The sequence below is a fragment of the Coptis chinensis genome, chromosome 6 (genome assembly GCF_015680905.1).
Source record: "Coptis chinensis isolate HL-2020 chromosome 6, ASM1568090v1, whole genome shotgun sequence".
NCBI lineage: Eukaryota > Viridiplantae > Streptophyta > Magnoliopsida > Ranunculales > Ranunculaceae > Coptis > Coptis chinensis.
Window position 1 is genome coordinate 62,051,876 of NC_141461.1, and position 25,316 is coordinate 62,077,191.

At 35.0% G+C, this 25,316-nt stretch overlaps 2 protein-coding genes and 1 pseudogene across 3 annotated transcripts; 2 read left to right on the forward strand and 1 right to left on the reverse strand.

Annotated features, from left to right (window-relative positions):
* Positions 1 to 4,523: 4,523 nt before the first annotated feature.
* On the reverse strand, positions 4,524 to 4,961 carry LOC147493846 (uncharacterized). Its single transcript, XM_086567959.1, has one exon. The coding sequence runs from the start codon at positions 4,959 to 4,961 to the stop codon at positions 4,524 to 4,526; it is 438 nt and encodes a 145-aa protein (XP_086424085.1).
* A 748-nt stretch (positions 4,962 to 5,709) lies between these two features.
* Positions 5,710 to 7,938, forward strand: LOC147493847 (F-box protein At3g54460-like; annotated as a pseudogene).
* A 1,929-nt stretch (positions 7,939 to 9,867) lies between these two features.
* LOC147493848 (uncharacterized) lies at positions 9,868 to 15,847 on the forward strand. Of its 2 annotated transcripts, XM_086565661.1 has the most exons (7): positions 9,999 to 10,194; positions 10,272 to 10,311; positions 10,404 to 10,484; positions 12,323 to 12,515; positions 14,734 to 15,001; positions 15,536 to 15,654; positions 15,738 to 15,847. In XM_086565661.1, exons 1-7 carry the CDS (start codon positions 10,135 to 10,137, stop codon positions 15,832 to 15,834), a joined length of 858 nt encoding a protein of 285 aa, XP_086421787.1. In that variant the 5' UTR covers positions 9,999 to 10,134; the 3' UTR covers positions 15,835 to 15,847. The 2 variants fall into 2 exon arrangements, with proteins under 2 accessions (XP_086421788.1, XP_086421787.1); XM_086565662.1 differs by having other exon boundaries at positions 9,868 to 10,194; positions 15,536 to 15,847.
* Positions 15,848 to 25,316: the final 9,469 nt, after the last annotated feature.

The window sequence follows — 25,316 nt, forward strand, 5'->3', positions numbered from 1 at the left end:
ATTGCTAACAGACCTAGGCCTGGACCGAATCCAAACTTGCCCAATAGGACCTAGGCCGGGCTTGGACTCAAAATATCAAATATGATTTGGGTCGAGCCTAGACCTAGGTGTGTCCTATTCCGATCCGGCCCGTTGACAGCCTTACTACTTGTGTACTTCTAATGTTGACATGCACAATAATATTTATCCGTTAGATTCTCTTAGCACGTACTAGCGATTAATGACCGTTAGATTCAACCCAACAAAAGCGAAAACCTGGTAATCATTTAAACCAGTAGCCAACAAAAGCGAAAACCTAGTAATCATTTAAACCAGTAGGCCTAATAAGTGCGGTAGTGTTCAAGTTGAGTTAAATGAGAATTAGGTTTAATGTGATTCTTGTGGCAAGTGGCGAATGCTTTTGGAGGGAATTGTACCAAATACCTCCACAGCTTGGTTTTGCACCATGAACACTAATCCATTTTGTCAGAGTAGATTGGGTAGAAAGGCTTGTCTTGTGAATAGACAGTAGCCATATTTATTGATTCATAGAGATTACACTTCCCTACAATACAAAATCATATAATCTGCATATGGAAAGAAATCAACATGAGTATCTTCTGTATCCTCCAACACACCCCCTCAAGCTGGAGCGAAGATATCTATCAAGCCCAGCTTGACAATGGAACTCTTGAGCAATGAGGGTCCAACTGGCTTAGTGAACATATCGGCCGTTTGTTCTACAGATCGAACAAACACTGGAACGATAATAGCAGCTTTGACCTTCTCTCGTATGAAATGTATATCTACCTTAATATGTTTCGTCCGCTCATGAAGTACGGAATCAGAAGCAAGCATGATAGCTGAGTTGTTATTGCAAAACAACTTTGAAGAAGGCCCCACTGGAAATCCTAACTCATCATAGAGAGAACGTAACCAAAGAAGCTCACAAGTTCCCTGAGCCATTGCACGATATTTAGCCTCTGCAGAAGATCTGGAGGTAACATTTTGTTTCTTACTTTTCCAAGATATCAGGTGTGACCCAAAGAAAGTACATAAACCAGATGTTGACCGTCTATCTGTCTTGGAACCAGCATAATCTGCATCTGTATAACAAGACAGTCCTGATTGTCTACCTGATGCATAGAACAAACCAAGTCCTGTGCATGACTTGAGATACCTCAGGTGATGATAAACAGTATCCATGTGAGATGTACGGGGAGCATGCATAAATTGACTAACAACACTAACCGCAAAGGCTACATCAGGCCTGGTGTTAGTCAAGTAAATTAATCTCCCAACCAAACGCTGATACTGAGATGGATCATTAAGTAATTCTCCAGACTCATAAGAGAGTTTTTCATTAGGATCCATAGGTGACAAAGTTAGCCTACATCCTAACATGCTTGTATCCTTCAGCAAGTCTAGAATATACTTCCTCTGAGATAGAGAAATCCCATGTCGGGAACGTGTTACCTCAATACCTAAGAAGTAGCGAAGGAGCCCCAAATCTTTCACATCAAATGCCTTACTCAAATCAGATTTTACCTGAGCAATACCAGATATATCATCACCTATAACTATAATATCATCAGCATACACAAGAAGGAGGACACGATGTCCAAACTTGTTCATTCGAATGAAGCAAGTGTGATCAGATTGGCAGTGACTAAAACCAAGAGACAACACCACCTGGCTAAAATGAGAAAACCACGCACGCGGTGACTGTTTCAAATCATATAGAGATTTCTGAAGACAACACACTTTCCCAGCATATCGCCCCCTCACTGCAAAAACCAGGTGGAGGATCCATATAAATAGTTTATGTTAGATCACCATGAAGGAAAGCATTATTGATATCCAGCTGATATAGGGGCCAAGAATAAGAAGATGCCAATGAGATCAAAAGCCGTACAGAAGAGAGTTTTGCCACTGGAGCAAATGTATCACCGAAATTTTTGCCAGGAACCTGGGTAAACCCCTTGGCAACCAATCGAGCTTTGTAATGATCCACAGTACCGTCTGCCAAATACTTAATAGAAAACACCATTTGCATTGAACTATTTTCTCACCGAGTGGCAGGAAAACCATATCCCATGTATGGTTCCGTTCCAGGGCCTCCATTTCACAGTGCATTATAGTAGCCCAGTGGGGATCACGCAAGGCCTCAAAAACTGATCTCGGAATTGAAACCGAAGACGTTGCAGCCAGAAAAGCCCGATAAGAGCCAGGTAGTCCCTGGTAAGAAACAAACTTGCTAATAGGATGGTGAGTGCAACAGGTAACAATGAGACAGTCAGTTGGATGCCTATCCCGTGAAGACTTACGAAGTGGTGGTGGTGGTGGAGGAGGAGGAGGAGTAACATGTGGACTAGATAATGTAATAAACTCATAAACAGGACTAGAGTTACTTGGGGAAGATGCACTAGGAGCAGAGGAGTCTGGCAGGGGTGGAACATGGGAATGACGAACATCTTCCTGTAAAGGCTGCTCAAGTACCTGTGAATTAGTATCAAAAACAGGTAAAGGACAAACAGGATAGAGTTTTCATTTCCAGGTGGAAAAGAAGAGTCCATAAAGGTATCTTGTTCTTGAAAATAGAGTTTCGGAACAAAGAATGGTGTATCCTCCAAGAAAGTCACATCCATGGTATGATACACCTTACGAGTGTGGGGATCATAACAACGATATCTTTTTGAGAAGATAGTGTATCCCAGAAAAATACACCTAATTGCTTTATCATCCAACTTTGTTCGACTTGGACTACGATTTTGGACATAGCAAGTACATCCAAACACCTTGGGAGCTATCCGGAATAAGACTCTATCCGGATGAAGAAGATGGAAGGGGGTTTTATTATGCAAAACACGACTCAATGTATGGTTAAGAAGATAATCAACAGTCAAAATAGCTATATGCCAATAAGATTTGGGAACATTTATTCCTCATAAAAGGTAGCGAACGATTGCCATAAGACTCCAGTTTTTTCTTTCAGCAACCCCATTTTGTTCAGGTGTGTAGGTGTTGGGAAGTTGTTGAAGAATGTCTTGTTGATTAAGTTGAGACACAAAGGCATTTGAAACATACTCTTTGGCATTGTCAGATCAAATACCCCTAACGGTAACATTATACTGGGTCTTAACCATTTTGAGAAAATTGGTAAATGAAGAGAGAACCTTAGATTTTTGCTTGAGCAGATAAACCCAAGTACACCTGGTATGATCATCAATAAAAGTGACATAGTAGTAGTGTCCTGACTAGGATGTTATTGGAGGTGGTCCCCAAACATCAGAATGAACAAGATCAAATGCATAGGGAGTACGATGCATTCTAGAAATATAACTAGAACGAGTATGCTTAGACAAAGCACAAATGTGACAATGAAACTTATGAGACTTGCAAGCTTTTATTAATTCGGGAAATAACAAACAAAGATACTGGAAGTTAACATGTCCTAAGCGAGCATGCTATAAGTTCAAAGACTGTAAAGAGAAAACATAAGAGCCAGAAGCTAGCAACACAGAGCCTTGCAAGGCAGTGACCGGTGGAGGTTCCCCAAAATAGTAAAGTCTGCCACGCTCATACCCCATGCCAAAAATCATCCTCGTACTCCGATCCTGGATAAAACATTGGTCAAAGAGAAAAATGACAGCACAATTGAGATTTTTGGCTAACTGACTAACATATAACAAATTAAGGGAAAGGTTTGGCACATGCAGGACAGACTAAAGCATAATAGATGGTGAAAGACAAACCGCCCCCTTACTTAGAATAGGGGTAGATGACCCATCAGCAAGGCATACAGACCGATAGACAATAGATACAGTGGATGTAAAAAGATTAGACTCACCAGTCATATGGTCATTAGCCCTTGAATTAAGAACCCATGTGGGTTTAGCAGAATCCAATCTAACATGAAGAGCAGTAAGAGTACCTGAGGCAATCATAGTTGAAGGGACAGTAGAATTCTGGACATGAGAATTCTGAACTATGGTGAAAAGCTGATCAATCCTAGAACTCAGCTGATTAATGTCGGCAGGTGTATCTGATGGAGTCTCAAAAGATGCTTCAGCCACTGCAGCAATACAAGGAGCACGGTTCTTAGAATAGTTCTGAGAACCAATCTTAAATCTCAACTCCGGATACAGTTTAAAACAACAGTCTTTAGTGTGTCCCGTATTCCCACAGTGATTACAAACGAATGGCTCCTTTTTGCAAGTTCCAGCAAAAGAAGCCTGAAACCGGGATCCGAAATTAACAGCAAATGTCATCTGATCAATGGGAGTAGGTGTCTCTGAAGATTGTGTGACTTTTAAACGGCGGTGACGTTCATCACTTTCTACCATAGCATAAGCCTCACTCAGAGAAGGTAGTGGAAAAGTACCCAAAATCTGACAGCGAAGGGTCTCATACTCATCTCGAAGACCCAAAAGAAATTGGTATACCTGCTCATCTTCCGACGCTTTGTGGAGTTCCTTAGCAATAACATGAGTCATACCAGAAATACTGGCCAGAAATTGAGACTTGTAATGAGCTAACTCGTCCTATCCCTTCTTAAGATTTCCATAATAAACCTTCACCGAGTCATTCTTTTGACTAGCATGAGTGACGTGCCCATAACTTTCGTACTTACGGATTTGGTTACGAGAATGTGCATACATCTTGTTCAACCCAGTCCATAACCCATCAACCGTATCATAAAACATAAATAATTCATAAATATCAGGCTCCATAGAATTAAATAACCAGGTTAAGATCTTACACCGGTCAGTGTCCCATTCTGCCAATTTGGTAGCCTCTGTTGGTTTTGGTGCCTTCCCTTGCAACCAACCAGTCTTCCCTCGAGCACCAAGAAATAAATTAATTGAGCGTGACCAAACAGGAAAATTACTACCACTAAGCAATGAATTAGTAATCCGATGATGTATTAACGAATTAGATGATCTATCTGCAACTACCGTAGATACAGTCTCATTGGCCATTATGAACCGGAAAAAAAAATATGAATCCTGTTGTACTAAAAATCGGTAAGAAGATCAGCCACCGAAAGAAGCTACTGTATTACCAAAGGCGAAAAACTGTGCAACAACCAAAAAATAAAAATAAGAGGGAGGAACCCCAAATAAGACTATCTTGAAACAAGATGCCCAAAAATAGTGCTGCACGAAGAACCGGCAAAACGGAAAACAAATCCAACCACCAAAAAAACATGCTTTTGGATCACCACAATAGCCCCAACATAGAATATAACGAATTTAAATAGAAAACTCACCTAACACAATACAAAGAACCGAACACCAAAAAAAACTGTCGAAGCAAAAAAAAATGGAAAAGTGGTTGATGTGTTGTGGTTAGGAAATGGAGGTGGTGTGTTAAGGAAGGAAATGGTGGTGGTGGCGGTTGTGATTTGGAATAGAGATGGCTCCGATACCAAGTAGATTGGGTAGAAAGGCTTGTCTTGTGAATAGACAGTAACCATATTTATTGATTCATAGAGATTACACTTTTCTACAATACAAAATCATATAATCTGCATATGGAAAGAAATCAACATCAGTATCTTCTGTATCCTCCAACAGTTATTGTTGTGCTGACCCCGAGGAATCTTGGGACTACAAAGGATCCATAACCATCTTACCAGGCTTCTATACCAAAGGAACACCTGAGGGTAATGAGGAGAATGTGTTGTTTTTCACAGGTGTGCTAAAAAAGAAGTAATTGTTAATGAACATGGAAACGATAAAGGCCTTAACTTGGTTGTCTAAACTGGTCAGAAGACAAACTTCTGGAAATGGGAACAGTTGGTTTGACGCGTCTAGTCTTGCACACGTATTCCATTTCTTCTGGTCACACCCATCCATATCATAAGATATTTCAAGCATTCGGTCTCGTTAGGAAGGTTGAAAAGGGCACTGTGAGATGGTATTACCCACGTACCCTTAAAGATCTGGCCTTTGACGCCGCTACTCTTCAAATTGCTCTCACTAAGCCTATAGACTTATTCAAGTTATATTTATCGAGAGCAACTCTCATTGTTGTCCCAACAAATTTAGTTGATCACTGGAGGACCCAGATTTTAAAGCACGTTAGACCTGGTCAGTTGCGTGTTTATGTCTGAACCGATCACAAAAGCCTGGCATGGGATTATGATATTGTGATAACCACCTTTAGCCGTTCGAGTGTAGAATGGGCACCTCGTAAGAGAAGTGTCTTCATGCAAGTACATTGGCTAAGAATAATGCTAGATGAAGGACACACACTTTATTAGAATTGCTTCTAATAGTATTAGAAGTAATTCTAGACATTAGAGTAAAGAGCGCGCCCGCGCTTCTTGACTGCAAACTTTGAGCACGCTCGCGCCTCACGTACTATTTGCAATATTCGCACCGCTTGTATTTGTACAGATCTTAGATATTTCTTATTTTAGTTTTCTATTTTAGGAACTTGTACTCTCTATATAAACCATTGTAATCTCTATAGAAATCAATTAAGTAAATATTCTCTCAAATTAATCTCTCTCTCTCTCTCTCTAATTTATCATGGTCATCGAACGCCAAACGAGCAGCCCGTGCTTCTCATTTGCATACTTGTGCCAGCGTATACGTACTATTTGTGATACTACTCGCGCTTTATATTTGTACCAATCTTAGATATTTCTTATTTTAGTTTTCTATTTTAGGAACTTGTAATCTCTATATAAACCATTGTAATCTCTATAGAAATCAATCAAGTAAATATTCTCTAAAATTAATCTCTCTCTCTTTCTAATTTATCACACTTGGTTCAAGTTTTAACTTGACAAATAAATTCCAAATGGCAACCTTCTTTACAGCATCAAATCGGTGGCTATTAACTAGGACACCAACACCCACTATTCCAAACATTCAAGTGTCACATCTTTAGCCCTTACTCAAATTTCTTCATGAAGAAGCCTATGGGCAGAATCAAAAATCGTGGGAGGCTGGGATTCTCCGGCCCTTTGAGGCAGAGAATGAGGAAGGTCGTTCCCGGTTGTTACAGCTTCTTCAAAGATGCATGATTAATGCTAGAAACTATTCCTCCTTGAATCAGGAAGGTGGTCTTTGTTGATTTCATGGAAGAGCATGCTAGGAGTTACAATGAGTTAGTAGTTACTGTTCGGCGGAACATTTTAATGGCTGACTGGAGTGATCCTTCGCATGTTGAGAGTATATTGAACCTTAAGCAGTGGAAGTTCCGAAGTATCTTAATTAGAAATGTGAGGTTATCATGTTGTGTGGCTGGACATATTAAAATAGCCGAAGTTGGAGATGATATTCAGGAAACAATGGATGTTCTAGTGGAACAAGGTCTGGATCATTTTTCTGAGGAGTATGTCTTCATAAAAATCTTTCTTCAGGATGGTGGGAATTGTTTCAGGTAAGAGTTGGCTCTAAGGTCTCTTCTATGGTCTGCAAATTTATCCAGATCATGACTCTTTCTTTTTTTTATAGGTGCAAAGAGTGGTGTCATTTGCTAGTCATAACACCATGCATGCATCTTCTTTGAATTGTCTTGATTGTGTTGCGATGGATAGCGAGAAATGTGTTTTACCTGGCTGTGGGAACTTGTATGAAATGCAGTCTCCTGAAACTCTAGCTCGACCAGAAAATCCTAATCCAAAATGGCTTGTGTCCAAGGATCTTATTGAGTTACAACCCTCATATAAATAGGTTCATTTGATTTTTGGCCTTTTTTTTTTATAAAAATAATGACAAAGTTATATGTTATTATTTCTCATATTACTTTCCTTTATTTGTAATAAATTCTATACATGATGACTGGGATCCCGATTGGCATGCAACATCGAGAAGCAAGGTTGTTTATCTGGTTGAAAGATTGAAAAATATACAGGAGGCTAATACGAAGATGGATAGCTTGTTGAATGAAGTTGATGTTTTTGAACCTAGTGAAAACCTTATCCCACTGAACTACGGCTAGAAAGAAAATAGGCAGAAGTTGCAAAGAGAAAAGAGTATAAGGTATCCTGTCTCACTGATGATATGTTTGAGAACCATTTCAGCATTTAAAAGAACCAAACGGCCGACCATATATGTTCTTAGAAAAGAAGCTTGTAAGATGCAGTAAAAATTTCCATAAACAACAACTTCAATTTAAGCCTAGTTGAAAAAGAACTTTGATCAGAAATCTCCATTCAACTTAATTGAATGGCAGTGTGTACGTCAATCTCAACTGGCTTACAACCTCGGGCTCCCTTCTCTGCTCATTATTAACGTTATCAATACAATACAAAAGCTAGCTCCTATGAAGCAATTCCAACTCAGTCGAACCATACACTCGTTATTAAACTATATCTTTAATCTAGGAATGACAAGTTATATAATTAAAACAGCCTATACACTCGTTATTAAACTATATCTTTAATCTAGGAATGACAAGTTATATAATTAAAACAGCCAGCAAGCGGTTTTCAATTTAAAATTACAAACAAATCTAGCCAAAGAGCATGTGATCTCAACGAGCAGGTCATGTTGGAGTCATCCCTCACAAGAGGATGAAAAAAATAAACCAAAGCCAGCCATTGTAATAATGGAAGTCGCTAAACGGTTGTTGAGGGCACGTCGCTCGACATTGGCCTTCTTAGAGAGGCAGCCATATACCTTTATTTTGCGAATTATATTTTTGTGAAACCGCGAGTTTGCAATATAAGTTGGGGTTTTTGGCAAAACCTAACACACGAACCAAGGCAACACAAGAGAGAGAAAACCCAATCTTGAAAGCAATCAAGATTGAGAGATAACATTTGCAGAGAGAAAAACCTGTAAAGAGAGAGGAGTGATCTAGTAAGATGAGAGACTGAAAAGGAGTGATTGTAATCGTCCTTCCTACTTTATAAAAGGATTAGCTTTTGTGGAAGTAGGCACCATTGGCCGAACCACGGTACATCTTTGTGTTGTGGTATGCTTGTTCTTTTATTTGCATTATTATCTGTTGTTAATAGTTGTTTAGAGAGTTGGGCATATTAGGTTGGTTGTAGTGAATATTTAGTATTTGTCTGGAGTAGTAGTTGGTTCATGTACAAATTATCTGTGTATTGGGGATCGATTGGTATTGGTAAACCCTAACATGTTAGACTTACGGGTAAAATCTTTGAGTGGCTAGGTGCAGTAGCAGTGGAACAAATGCTTTCTCCAGAACCACCCATATCAGATTTGTACAACTACCCATCCATGACTGCCACTTATCATTTCTCATTTTAATGTTAGCTTATTTATGGAGAAGAGGAACCAAACCATCCACAGACTCTTGGTATCAAAAAGGAAGTTAATTTGGATCAAATACAATTCAAACCTAGGATTTTCTTGACAAATATGCTAACAAGAAAATAACAAACTGCAGGGACCAAAATGAACTGAACAAGTCAACTAAAAAACACGCATAGCCCAGTAGAAGACTAGCGGTTGCATCATACTTTATCGTAACTGTGTTCCTAGAAAATTCTCTTCCCAAACCAATTTACTACTGAGGGTCTAAGCACCACATACTACACTAAGGCTGAATTTGGTTCACGAAATTTTGGATTCCTAGAAAGATGAGTGACGTATAGTAGTGGATTGATAATGAGGTTACTATCGTAATGCATGACTACTAAACGGGGGAAATTCCCATAGATACTTAGCTTCTTTCATTATTATTGGAATAATGGTTTATTTGAGGACACTATTGTAATGCATGACTACTTAACGGGGGAAATTCCCATAGATACTTAGCTTCTTTCATTATTGTTGGAATAATGGTTTACTTCTTCACATTTACCACATACGTAGTTATGGATTGATAGAAGAATCATGGTATAGATCTTAGTCTTAGTGTTATTGATAAATAGATGTACGTCTTAGTCTTAAGATTGTTGGTTCAAGTTGGCAATAAAATAACCGTAGCGAATTCAAACCTACCACGTCCCCACTGCTATTTGGTTTATGTGCTGGGCTAACCCGACATCTATTTGGGCCTCCGATCCATACACAAAATCAGAAAGACGGAAAAGAAAAAAACAAAAAGAGAGGAGATCTGTTTTTAGAGCAGGAGAGAAAGCACAGAAGAAGAAGAAGAAGAAGAAGAAAGGAGAAGTTGACCTCGAGATACACATACGGTTAAATAAATAAATAATAAAAGATGATGTCGAGCGGGGGGTACACCAGTCTCGACAACCAGAAAGTTTCTGGATCTGTCCCCGTAAGTTTTAAGTTTTCTCGTTCTCTTTCTCTGTCCCAGTTGGAATCTTCATTCATTAGTTTCTTAAATTGTTGCAGGCAGTTTCAGATCCACCTCATACAACTGTTCAATTTACAGGTTCCCATTTTTCTCACTTCTCTAATTCTCTTTTTATTTATTTGCATGTATGTTTTTGGTGTTAATTGTGTGTACTGTGTTGTTATTTGTAGATTCCAATTTACAAACATTTCCGCCGTCTGAAGCACAAGGAAAAATCTCTGGTGGATATCGCCCTCCTCGCGATGCAGATGGTATGTATCACATTTTACATTTTCTTTTTTTCTTTCATTTATGATACTACATTTGATTGTGTTCTATCGATTTATACAACTTCTAGGATTACTTCTCATAAGGCAATCAGAGCTGTATTATTAGATTAATCAAATGCTGGTTTTATCCAATGATAAACGAAAAAAATATGAACTACCATGGTGCTCAGCCTTTCACTAGAGCTGTTGGTTCCATTGTTATGAGATTATATTAACTTTTGAGAAGTAATTTTTAGAGTTTAGACATTCCAAATATGGGGAGCGTTTAATAGATACTTGCTGTTACACTTTGGTTACTTTGGAACGTTGGACACCGACTTCATTGATCAGTTATTTTACTCCCCTGCCAAAAGTTGAATGCCCTGGAGAAGCTGTTTTGGGTCACTTGTTACTTAATTGCTAATATATATATATTGATTGGCAAACTTGTTTTAAATGAGATAAGTAACTCTTTGATACTGGCGGGGTTCGAGCTCCAGACCTCTGGTATCATCACCCAAAGGTTGGCACCTGCATTGCTGATATCATTTGAATATGAATCCAGAATTGAAGTTCCACCGCATAGTTACCAGATTCGTTCATACCCCCTGAGTTTCCCGTATCGGTTCGTCCGTACCCATTTAGGGTACTTTTGCGAATCCAAACACTAATTTTAGCGAATTAGCGCCCCCAATTGTTATGGGAAAAAAGTGAGAATGAAGAAAAGAACTAGCAGCAGAGAATAGAAAGAATTACCATGGAATACTAACCTTTATTTGTCACTGCAGTCTCATGTCTCTCTCCCTCTCTCTTGTAATAATATACTTCCTGTTAGATGCTGTAGTTCACTCTTTATGCTTGTGCACACTGTACTGTTCATGAATGTTTCAAGTTTTAATTAATTGTTCTGACCTTTTGTTCCAATATGTTATCGATTGACACGGGTACATGTATCTGTATCCGACACTAACACGAAGTGTCTGACATACTTTGAGGTATATATATATATATATATACACATAACGTCTCGGAAAAACATAGTACAGCGAATTACGACTCCAAAACATGGATTGGCTTAGTGTTTATACAACGATTTTCGTTTTCATTTATCTTAAAAACATTAGACTGAAGCTATACAACTGATCCAATATAACACTCTGCAAGTAATCAACAATTGTTATACAACTAAAAATAGTCTCTTGTATTGTTTCAGAAGTCAAACTATATTGTTAGTCCTGTAGTCTGATAGGATGGTTTGCTGCTGGTTGTCTCATGGCGATCATATGCTTAGCCATTTGCATTTGCTATACCTGAAAGTTATAGTCAACTTTGACTATTGCAAATGCTATGTACACTTTTTGTTGGTTACGATAAAGCAATAGATTTTTTATGTAAAATGAGAGAATTACAATGCAAGTCTGGTAAACTACAAGAACAAATGGGCAACTTAAGAATTGCAGAAACAACTAAGCAACAGTAGAAGAAAACTATAACCCATCCTCTTGTCGGTGCTTTGTGGACTCCCACTCAGAAATATTATAAAGATAAATATTTTAAAGGACTTCTCTTTCTGGGGATAGTTGTGGAAATGAGGCAGAGACTGTTGTGAAACACTGTGTTTATTCTATTTCTTAAGTAGTGATAATAGTTTGTGTCTCAGATTTAGAGGGGTAAGTGTCTTTGGCACTCGTACCTGTGTTGGATGCAATACAAATTTCTGTGTCTTTTAGTACTCAAATAACATTTATATTGCAGCCTTCATAATTGTACGGTGGCTGATTGCACTGACATTTTCTCATCCATCTTTATTGTGTCTTGTGTTTGCAATTTAAATTTCGTAGATTCATTCTCAAAACCAGTTCCTGGTGGTAGTTCTGATGAACCTCAGTCTGGAGGTTGGCTGAGAATGTTTAAAGTGGCAGCTTACAAGCCATTCTTTGATGTCGACACCTCAGATGTTTTAGACAGGATCAAAGAATCACTCATTCCATTTAGAGGAAGCTTCTCTGAAAAGACTGCTACCAACCCAGACTTGTAAGTTATCCTGGTCCATTTGTATGTCCAATGTTGTTTGAATAGATGTACTTTATCTAATGATAGACCATTATTCTATTAGTAGTTTTCATGTTGTAGCACCAATGCACCATCTCCTTTTGGCATGTTTTATTTATTTATTTTTCTTGGAAATCAAACATTTGATATCTTTTAAGTAAAGCTTCACTCACTGCCTATTTGCACCTACCATTTTAGTTTTGTACTGAGCTTATTTTAACTTCTTATATGTCTCTTAACCTAGGATTTTCAACTCTTTGGCAGTTTAGCATGTTTTTTGAAATATTAGTAACGCAGTTTGACACGTTTGTTGGAATATTAGTAAATCTGTGGAAGTGTGAAACTATTGTGGTTGGATGTATAAAATACCTTGAACAATTGCCGTTTTCTATCTCCCTTGGAACGGAGCCCACATTGGGTTTTTATCGTGAAAATCTAGAGTGATTGTCGTTATTTGGGTCGTTCTAACTAAACGACTTTCTCCCTTTTTCTCTCTGTCAAGACTACCTCTATATAGCATATACACTAAAGTTTGTACTTCATTCTGTGGCATAATGAGACTTACAACGGATACGCTTGTGACCGCTGTTAGTGTCTTAAAGATTGTAGTCATCTTATGCTACTGAAACTTGATTATCTTGATTGACATTTTCATGACTTCCGTTAAGAGTTTCTATTTAAAGTAGGAATTGACATTCAGGAGAAGTCATAAAAAAATTTAAACATTTCTAATGGTATTATAGGAGCTGGCAAGTGATTTATAGTTTTTAGGGTTTATTTACTCTTCAGGAAACCATCACACCATAGTCTTGGGAAATTGACTGGCCTAGCACAGTTTTAGATATTTAGTTGAACGACTGTAGTTTACTTTTAAGTCTGTAGATTGAGATATATTTACTACGGGAAAAGAGTATGCAAAATCATAGGGTGGATATCCTAGTAAACTATGACAAGGTCCGAGCACTAGCCTTTCCACTCAAAGATGATGTCCCCAGTGCTCCCACCTAAAGATAAAGAGCTTGGTGGACGGTACAAAAGTTTCTAACATAGGTTTTATGCCTATGGATAATGACAACTTAACTAGTAGGAGTAGCAAGAATAGCATACATAGAATGTAGGTTGGGCAAGGGTAATAGGGAAGACTATGGAGGTTTGAAGTATAGAAAATACTGAAAAAAAGCCTTCTGTTAGTTGTAACTTGTAAGAAACCACTAGATAACATTCTTGATTGGAACTAACCTTATTAGGAGAAAGAAAATTATGATTGATTTATGTCCCTATCTATGTCTGAGCCTCCGAGGGTGATAGTCACACTCTCATCCACTATCACTTCTTTTAGGAGGTTTGGAGTTATTTTGTCTGTCAGTTGGAAGTGGTTTCAGTAGCTTCCCGGTCGGTGAAGGATCTATTGGAATCCTGGTTTCCTAGGGTTCATTCCTTGAAGGGTTCCAAGTTGTGGAGCATCATTCCTTGTGCGATCATGTATTGCCCATGGATGGAGTGGACCAAGAGACATTTTAATGGTACAGCGACATCTATAGAAGAGAACAATGTTTTGATCATAGGCTTGATACTTCTCTGGTCGACGATATGAGAGACATGGAGGGACACACCTTTTAGGAGTTTTGTGTTTTGAATCTTTGTTTTGGTTGTTGGAGTTCACCTAGTTTCGGTTGCTGTTTTTTGGTTTCTTTGTGTTTTTATTTACTTCTTGTACATGCCTTGCATCCTATGCTTTCTTAATTACTATTAACAATATGTCTCTGTTTTATCTGAAAAGAACTAACAGTTATTTTGCAACTTAATTGGTGTAGAACTGTAGATTAAAAAATTTAAAAGGATAAACAGAAAATGATCTTTTGTGTTGAAGTGTTGTCTTTCAAGTTTTGTTGATCGGAATCAAAGGGTTATCTTTGCAAGACTCTTCCTAGGTTTACGAGTTTATTGTACAATCTTGCAAGACTCTTCCCAAGTTTACGAAATCATTGTACAATTGAGATGACAATTTTATATCTATTTCTTTTCATTTTGGCTACAATGACATAAAGAGAGTTTATAATTTAATTTTTTCCATATGTTCTATGTTGTCGTTGTGAAATCTCTGTCGATCTTCTTATTAATTTTGATAATATATTATCTCTGTTTTGTTTCTTATGGTTGTGGGGCATGCCATAAAATTTTGTACATATGTACTGAGCAGGTACGGGCCATTCTGGATATGCACTACCTTAATCTTCGTAGCAGCTGCAATTGGCACTTTTGTCACATACGTGGCACACAAGCTGCAGAAAAAAGACTGGGACTATGACATTAACATGATCACATGGTCGGCTGGTTTGTTTTATGGCTATGCTACTTTTGTTCCTCTTTGCTTGTATGTTATCCTTAAATACTTCTCTGCACCATCCGGTCTGGTTCAGCTGTTGTGCCTATATGGATACTCCCTCTTTGTCTTCATTCCTGCCTCGGTAAGTTCATAGAGTTTCACTTTTCTTTTTTCCTTTATAAATTACAGCATGAACATATCTGTTTATGAGGAAATTTCATCATGTTAGAAAACCTGTTACTGCTATCTATTTATAGTGGATTACAGAAATATCTGCAGAACGGTTACGATAGATATAGACCAGAGAAAACTGCTTTTAATGAATATTTGCTTCAATTGAGGGGGGGGGGGGTGCACACAACTCTAGTAACATAACATACAGGTAAAAAGACACTTGCTTTGGAGGGACAGAGTGGGCAGGCAGGCAGGCTAAAAATGCGTCGTGTTTGTCCCCAACTATTGTTCAAGTAATTTTGTCTGAACAGATTAGGTGTTTCATATCCTGCATCATGTTTATAGAATTTCGGCATAGTTTTGTGTTGTTCATGGCTTTATTGAGTTCGTATTGCATATGGTTTTCTCTTTTTCTTTCTCTTTCTTTTTTTTTTTTCTTTTTTTTATTTTAATATTTTAATTAATAATAGTAATAACCTATTGCATATGGATGTGAATGCAGTGCTTGTCCGTTGTTCCTGTGGAAGAGTTTAGATGGGTGATTGCAGGTGTTGCAGGATTCATGTCAGCAACATTTGTTGCCCTTAATCTCCGAGCACATATCATGTCTGCTGGTGAAAGGTGGTTCTTGATTGTGTTGGGGATCTTTCTATTGCAGCTGGCCTTGGCTGTTGTACTGAAGCTCTATTTGTTCACTGTTACAGTATAAGGAGCACATTGAATTTTTCAGCGACTCCTGAAAGAAAAAGAGAAAGGATATTGGTCCGTGGTGTAATTTTTTCCTCAAGTTATAGTGGATAGTTTCTAAAACTCAGGGCGGCTTGTATTCATTCATTTTTGCCAATATAGTTTCAATGACTGCATTCCCCACCCCTAAACCCTTTATTGGCATTGTCATTTTCGGGAGAAAAAAAAATCCCCCGAATTTGTTCGTGCTGGTAGAATCAACCAGTGCCCCTAGTGTTCCACGTGTCCATCATTAAGTTACTAATAATTTCTATATTTTTCTATTTTATTTTAACAAATCTAAATCTATTATTGCACAGTGGGTGGTTCTTGATTTTTGGACACAAAGTTAATTACAAAGCAGTACAATATTTTGATTTATTACAAATTGATCCTTGCTCTAAATTTCATTAGACATAGGATGTTCTCAAGATTGTTTAGATTTCTCGAGATGCATATATTAAGAACAAACCATATATACTACAAACAAAAATTTGATTTTTTAAAAAACTTGCAGCCTTGCAGCTGGCCTTGGCTGTTGTACTGAAGCTCTATTTGTTCACTGTTACAGTATAAGGAGCATCCTTTTATTTTCCTTTTTCAAAAACAAGACTCTTAATTCACCAATTGAATTTTTCACTATAAAACTTTGATCTTTTATGATTTAGTTTAAATGATTATTTGGGTATTTTTTAGTAATGTATTTGATTTGGGCTTTGTTTTATTTTCTTTCTGGTTTGAGTTACTAGCTAAATTATCGACTCCTGAAAGTTGTTTTAAAGAGAGAAAGGATATTGGTCCATGGTGTAATTTTTTTTTGCCTCAAGTTATAGTGGATAGTTTCTAAAACTCAGGGCGGCTTGTATTCATTAATTTTTAAGCCAATATAGTTTTTTCAATTTAAACTGCATTCCCCACCCCTAAAATCCCTTTATTGGCATTTTTCATTTTCGGGAGAAAAAAAAAAATCCCCGAATTTGTTCGTGCTGGTAGATCATCAACCAGTGCCCCTAGTGTTCCACGTGTCCATCATTAAGTTACTAATAATTTCTATATTTTTCTATTTTATTTTAACAAATCTATTAGTTAATAATCTGCTATCTACTATCTATATACTAAAGCGGAGGCTTTTAAAGGAGGATTTTCTCTTTCCTATGTGGCATCTAATAAGAGAGATAATCTTTTCTAATAGCCTACAATTTCATGGAATCTCTTTTGAGAATTCGAGTGTATTTCTAATTTTTATATTTGGAGTTTGAGTGTATTTTCAATTTTTATATATTTGATCAAATAAAAAAAATGTTAAAAATTAGGTGATTTGTATAAGGTAATTTTCTATTACGAATCAAATATTTTTAGTGTTCCAACTTCTAATTCTTATATATTTAGTCAAATAAAAAAAATTGTTAAAAAATAGGTGATTTGTATAAACTAATTTCCTATTACAAATCATACAATTTTAGTGTTTGATAAAACATTGACTTATTAATTAATAGAGAAATTGGAATATAGATACAACTGTATTAAACAAACTTCAAAAAATAATTAACGGAAAATCAAAACTTGGATGCAAATATATCAAACTAATATAAAAAAATAATTGTCGGAAAATTGGAAACTGGATGCAAATGTATTGAACTAACCCTCAAATATTAAATTAACGGGAAATTGGAAACTGCATGCAACTTCATTGAACGTTAAAGAAAAATTAATTATAAATTGGAAACATAATGCAAATGCGTGGAACTAATCTTAAAACATAATTAATGAAAAATCGGAAACCGGATGCAATTACACTGAACTAATCTAAAAAAATACACTGGAGGCAAAACCTCAAGAAATAATTAATGGGAAATCGAAACTGGTTGCAAATTCATTGAACTAATCTCAAATAATATTTAACGGGAAATCAGAAACTGGATGCAAATGCAAGCATTAAATTAATATTAAAAAGTAATTAATAGAAAATTAGAATATATATACAATTGCATTAAACTAACCTCAAAGAATAATTAACAGAAAATCAAAATTTGGATACAAATACATCAAACTAACATAAAAAAATAATTGTTGGAAAATTGAAAACTGGATGCAAATGCATTGAGCTAACCCTCAAAGATTAAATTCAAGAGAAATCGGAAACTGGATTCAACTGCATTGAACTAACCTCAAAGAAAAATTAATTATAAATTGGAAACATAATGTAAATGAGTGGAACTAATCTTAAAAAATAATTAACGGGAAATTGGAAACCGGATGCAACTACACTTAACTAATCTCAAAAAATAAACTGGATGCAAAACCTTAAGAAATAATTAATGGAAAATCGGAAACTGGATGCAAACTCATTGAACTAAGCTCAAATAATAATTAACGGAAAATCAAAAACTAGATGCAAATGCAACTTTATCAAATAATAAACGAGAAATAGAAAACTGGATGTAAATGCATTAAACTAATCTCACAGAATAATTATGATGTGAAATCGAAACCTGGATGCAAATGCATTGAACTGACCTCAAAGAACAATTAACAGGAAATTGGAAATTGGATGCAAATATATTGAACTAACCGAAAAGAATAATTAACAAGAAATCAGAAACTGGATGCAATTGCATTGAACTGATCTCAAAAAATAAATAACGGGAATTGGAAATTTGATGCAATTGCATTGAACTAACCTCAAAATATAAATAACGGAAAATCATAAACTGGATACAAATGCATTGAGTTAACCTCAAAATATAGTTGGGTTATATGTTATGGAAATATCTCGATAAGTATAGTTTTGCATTTAAAATGGTGTTGATCTTATCTCTTTCCGTATGATTGGGAACTCCTTGCTATTCAAGTAGCTTTAATATATATGAACTTCGCCTTATTAGGCAATCTCACAAAACTTCAATCAAATTTCTATTATTTAACAACAAAATGAAGTTGAAGGGTTTTATCAAAGGCAATGTTTTTTTTTTTAATGGAGAGTGAGGTTTTCACGTTATAAGAAATTTGGTTGAGTGATCAATATAATATTAATATATAATAGTTCTACATATTTGTAAATATTTTTCAGAATAATTAATATAACAACACCCGTTAGTAGATAATCTTTGAAGATTCCACATAGTGAGTCATGCATAATTTAAAGAATAATTAACGAAAAATCGGGAACTAGATAATCTTCGATGATCCCACACAGTAAATTAAGCATAATTTACTTTTTATGTCATGTTTGCAAGGACGCTATAGATGGATAAGTAGAAGTTGGTATTACACACTACATTGGATAATTATAAGGAAATCGGAAACTGGATTCAAATACATAACTGAGTTCAAAGAGTAATTAACCGGAAAATCGGAAACTTTATGCAAATTGCATTAAATTAACGACAGAAAATAACTAACGAGAAATTAGAAATTGGATGTAAGTCTTTGAAAAATATTTAAGAGAAAATCGGAAACAGTATGCAAATACATCAAACAAACCTTAAATAATAATTAATGGGAAACCAGAAACTGAATGCAAATGCATTGAACTTAACTCAAAAAATAATTAACAGAAAATAAAAAACCGAATGCAACTGCATTGAACTAACCTCATAGAATAATTGGTGGGAAATCAGAAGCTAAATGCAAATGTATTGAAATAACCTTAAAGAATAGTTAATGAGAAATCAGAAACCGAATATAATTGTATCAAACTAATATCAAAGTATAAATAATCAGAAACTAGATGCAGATGTATTGAACTAACATTAAAGAGTTATTAACGCGAAATCGGAAACTGGATCCAAATGTAATGAACTAATCTCAAAGACTAATTAATGAAACATTGAAAAATATATGAAATTGCACTGAACTAACCTAAATGAATAATTAACGGGAAATTATAAATTTGATATAACTGCATTGAACTAACCTCAAAAAATAATTAACGGAAAATTGAAAACTTGATGCAAATGCATTGAACTAACTTCAAAGAACAATTAACATAAAATTGGAAATTGGATGCAACTGCATTGAACTAATCTCAAAGAATAATTAACGGAAAACCAAAAATTGGATGCAACTGCATTAAACTAAAATCAGAGATTAATTAACGGGAAATCAGAATTGGATGCAAATGCATTGAAATAACCTTAAAAAATAGTTAACTAGAAATCGGAAGTCGGATTTAACTACATCGCACTAACCTCAAAGCATAAATGTCCACTTTTTTAGCCTTCTCACATGAGTAATTACGAGTAATTAGGAACCCAAAACGAAAGTGAGTTTATAAAAACAGACTTTTACATGTATGCAAACTGTATAGAAATAGTAAACTATCGAACTAACCTAGAAAAAAAATTAACGGAAAATTAGAAACTGGATGCAGATGTATTAAACTAACCTCAAAAAGTAATTAATGGGAGATTGGAACCTGGATGCAAATGCAATGAACTAATCTCAAAGACTAATTAATGAAACATCGAAAACTGGATGCAACTATACTATTGAATTAACCTTAATGAATAACTAATGGGAAATCATAAAGTGGATGCAATTGCACTGAACTAACCTCAAATAATAATTAACTGGAAATCGGAAACTTAATGCAAGTACATTGAACTAACCTCAAAGAATAATTAATGAGAAATTGTAAACTAGATGCAACGTATGACATTAAACTAACCTCAAAGAATAATTAATGTAAAATTAGAAACTTGATGCAAATGCATTGAACTAATAACCCTAAAACATATTTGTATTATATGTAGGGGGAATAAATGTCTCGACAAATATAGTTTTGCATTTTAAATATTGTTTATTATAATTCTTTTATTATGATTGGGAATGTCTTGCTATTCAAGTAGCTTCAATATTATCTTCGCCACATTGGGCATTCTCACAAAACTTCAATCAAATTTATATTATTAAACCTAACAATAAAAAGAAGTTGATGAGTTTTATCAATGTTTGGTGCTTCATTTTTATAGAGAGTGGTGCAAGAAATTTAAATGAGTAATTAATATAATTTTCATATCTCATAGCTATGCATAGTTGCTAATATTTTTTTAGAATACTTTAATATAATGACACTCGTTCGTAGGACACGTTCATGTCATAAATATTTTCAAGTATGAGTAGTGTATTATTTGAGGATATGTAAATAATCAATTTGTTTAAGTGATTTGTTTACATTAGTATGTAAGCCGAACGGTGATGATTTATAGCTAAATCACCATAAATCTAATAAAACTATTATACAAGCTAGATCGAGTTTAAGATAATTTCATTTGAAAATTACGGATTAATATTCTAAACTACAAAGTGAAGAGGCTATCTCAATTTGATCCCTTGGTTTCCAAGTAATTATACACCATAATCGCTGCTCATTAACGTATTTCGGTTTATTTTCAATAAAAATATATTCTGATTCTAAAATTTGCCACTAAATCACTATAAATCTAAGAAAACTATTATATAAGCTAGCTAGATCGAGTTTAAGATAATTCTATTTGAAAATTATGGATTAATATTCTAAACCACAAAGTGAATAGGCTATCTCAATTTGATCCCTTAGTTTCCAAGTACTTATGCACCATAATTGTTGCTCATTAACGTATTTCAGTTTATTTTCAATAAAAATATATTCTGATTCGAAAATTTGCTGCTAAATCACCATAAATCTAAGAAAACTATTATACAAGCTAGATCGAGTTTAAGATAATTCTATTTGAAAATTACGGATTAATATCCTAAACCACAAAGTGAAGAAGCTATCTCAATTTGATCATTTAGTTTCTAAGTACTTATGTACCATAATCGCTGGTCATTAGTATATTTCGGTTTATTTTCAATAAAAATATATTCCAATTCGAAAATTTGTGTGAGACATTTTGTAAAGCCTTTTCAACACACAAAATATTTAATAGATCCCGGGCGTATGCTCGGGTCCAAAATCTAGTCTATATACTAAAGTAGAGACCTCTAATGGAGGATTTTCTCTATCCTATGTGGCATTTTAATATGAGAGTTAGTTTTTTTTTTCTCTCTCCTATGTGGCACTCTAATATGGAAGATAGTCTTTTCTACTAGCCTACAATCCCACGTATATGGAACTTCTTTTTAGAGTTTGAGTATATTTCTAATTCTTATATTGGGAGAATTTGAGTATATTTCTAATTCTTATATATTTGATCAAATAAAAAAAATTGCTAAAAAAATAGGTGATTTGTAAAAGGTAATTTCCTATTACAAATCAAACACTTTTAGTGTTCCAATTCTTATATATTTGATCAAATAAAAAAAAAATTGCTAAAAAATAGGTGATTTGTAGAAACTAATTCTCTATTACAAATTATACAATTTTAGTGTCTATGATAAAACATCGACTTATTTCCAATATATCCTTAACATGGCCTCAAAACATAGTTAAAAACAATTATACAAAAAATAACATCACAAAATATATAATAGAAAATAAAAAAATAAATAACGGCAAAGCAATAATGACAAATATTTAAAAAAAAAAATATAATACTAAATGAAACTAACGTCAAAAAACAATTAATGGAAAACCGAAAACTGGATGTAAATGCATCGAACTAACTTCAAATAATATTAACGAAATCAAAACTGGATGCAAATGCAAGTATTAAACTAATCTTAAAAAGTAATTAATAAAAACATGAAATATGGATACAACTGCATTAAACTAACCTCAAAGAATAATTAACGGAAAATCAAAACTTAGATGCAAATACATCACACTAACATAAAAAAAAAAATTGTCGGAAAATTGGAAGCCGAATGCAAATGCATTGAGCTAACCCTCAAAGATTAAATTAACGGGAAATCGAAAACTGGATGCAACTGCATTGAACTAACCTAAAAAAAAAAAATTAATTATAAATTGGAAACATGATGCAAATGCGTGGAACTAATCTTAAAAAATAATTAACGGGAAATCGGAAACCGGATGCAACTGCACTGAACTAATCTAAAAAAATAAACTGGATGCAAATGCATTGAACTAACCTCAATAAATAATTAACGGGAAATCGAAAACTGGATGCAAATTCATTAAACTAACCTCAAACAATAATTAACGGAAAATAAAAAACTAGATGCAAATTCAACTTTATCAAATAATAAATGAGAAATCGGAAACTGGATGCAAATGCATTAAACTAATCTCACAGAATAATTAACGGGAAATCATAAATTGGATGCAAATGCATTAAACTGACCTCAAAGAGCAATTAGCTCCGATTGCTCTGAACTTTTACAGCTACTTCCTGGACGTATCAGGTAGCTGCTGTAAAAATTTCAAAATTTTTGGACTTGTTTTGCTTGCTGTAACAGTAAGTACTTCTCTTTCACCGTGAATTCCTTGTTAGCGGTTTCATAATTAGCATTAATAGTTAGTCTCATATAGTTTAATAATATAATTTCATTAATTAAGTGCATATTCATTTAGTTTATATATCTTAATTGTCTAGTGCATGAAAACTTGGTTTCTTGATTCACCTCGTAAACGTTTAATTAGAAGAGCTAATTCTTGTAACAATCTTCCAATTCTGGTTTTGGAGGAGACCACACCATTGAACTCAGGATCTGATTCTGAATCTGAGACACACACACCACTAGTAGACTTAGTTACATCATCTACACAAGTAGAGGATACACCAGAGAGAGTACCATTAGCCGCCATGGCTGATCAAAGAACTCTTAACACCTTGTTTCAACCTATCGCGGTTCAACCAACCGAACTGCATAGTGATGCCCGACAATAACAATAACTATGAGATTAAGCCCACCATTCTTAATATGTTGCCAAGATATTATGGTAAAACAAATGAAGAACCGTATAATCATTTGAGTAAGTTATTGAGCATATTAAGTACGTACTTTTAAAGCACCTCATCTTTCCCCTGAAGAAACTAGATTAAGGTTGTTCCCTTTGACTTTTGAGGATGCTGCACTACATTGGTATAGATCCCTACCCTATAATTCTATAACTACTTGGGAGCAACTATCACAAAAGTTTATGAAACAATATTATCCTTTACGTAAAACTGAAGCCATGCAATTGGCTATTTCAACATTCAAAGGAAAACCTAATGAAGAGTTTCATACAAGATGGGATAGATTTAATGGTTTACTTGTCCGTTGTCCACATCATGGTTTTGACATACTTAATATAGTATATTACTTTATAAATGGTCTTTCACCTATGAACAGTCAATTAATTGAATCAATGAATGGAGGAAGATTTGCTAGTCTTACTCCTGATGAAGCCTACACTTTTTTGCAAAACTTTTATGAGAGTTCTAAGGATTGGGCCAATGGTAGTGACCATGAGGACATGGCACGGGCAGATGGGGGGATGAGTTTTTGTAAACCAGGTATGTATGAGGTTAAAAACAAACTCAATGAGAAACTTGAAGGTGCCATTGCTAGTTTATCCACAGGAATTGAAACTTTAAACAAGAAGTTTGATTCATTTACTTTAAATTCTCCAATGAATAATCAACCTAAACAAGCAATGAATGTCAACCAATTTTGTGAAAATTATCTTACTATAGATCACGATACCTTAGTTTGCCCTATGTTTGTTGCTCAAGGTACTGATGATGTTTGTGCTTTTAATACATTCAAAAGATAGGGTTATCAAAATAATTTTAGTAACAACAACAACTATAGCCCAGATCTTAGAAATAACTCAAACAATTCATGGAGACAAAACATATCTCCACAGCAAAACCAATATGGTTTTCAAGGTAATCAAGGGAACAATAGGCAACAATACATGAATAATAGAGGCACAGTAGTACCTTCTCCACAGTATTTACCCACAACAACAACAACAACCAGACATGAACAGAGAATTAGCTATTAATCCTATGGCTAATTACCAAACCCAACCAACACCACAAATGAAACCATGAAAGCTTTAGCCACCAAAACCAAGAATGAATTCAAAAGAATTGACCAAAAATTCGATATTATGGCTCAACAAGTAACACAACACATTTCTCAGGTAACTCAATAGGTAACTCAACAAATAACTCAACAGATGAGCCAACAATTCAATTAGATACTAGCTAGTCTAGCAGACAGACCCAAAGGAACCTTACCAAGCCAACCTGAACAAAACCCAAAAGGTAGAAATGTTTATCAAGTTGAAACCACCCCTTCATCCGCATCCACAGAGGGAGTTAACTCGATATCTACCCTTAGGTCAAGAAAGAAAGTAGATAACAAGGTTGACATACCTGATTCTGATGAAGTTGTTATAACAAAAGATAAGGAAAAGCCAGTTGAAACTAAAAAAAAACCAAAGAGCAAGTAATCGAAAAAATTCCACCCGCACCATTCCCTTCTAGGTTAAAAGATAACAAAAAGGAAGCACAATATAATGAGATCATGAATATTTTTAAAAATCTACATATCAATATTCCTTTTCAACGTGCAATTAAACAAATGCCTTACTATGCCAAATTCATAAAAGACCTAGTAAAAAAGAAAACAAATATCCCAAAAGAAGTTTTCCTTGCACAAAGTTGTTCATCCTT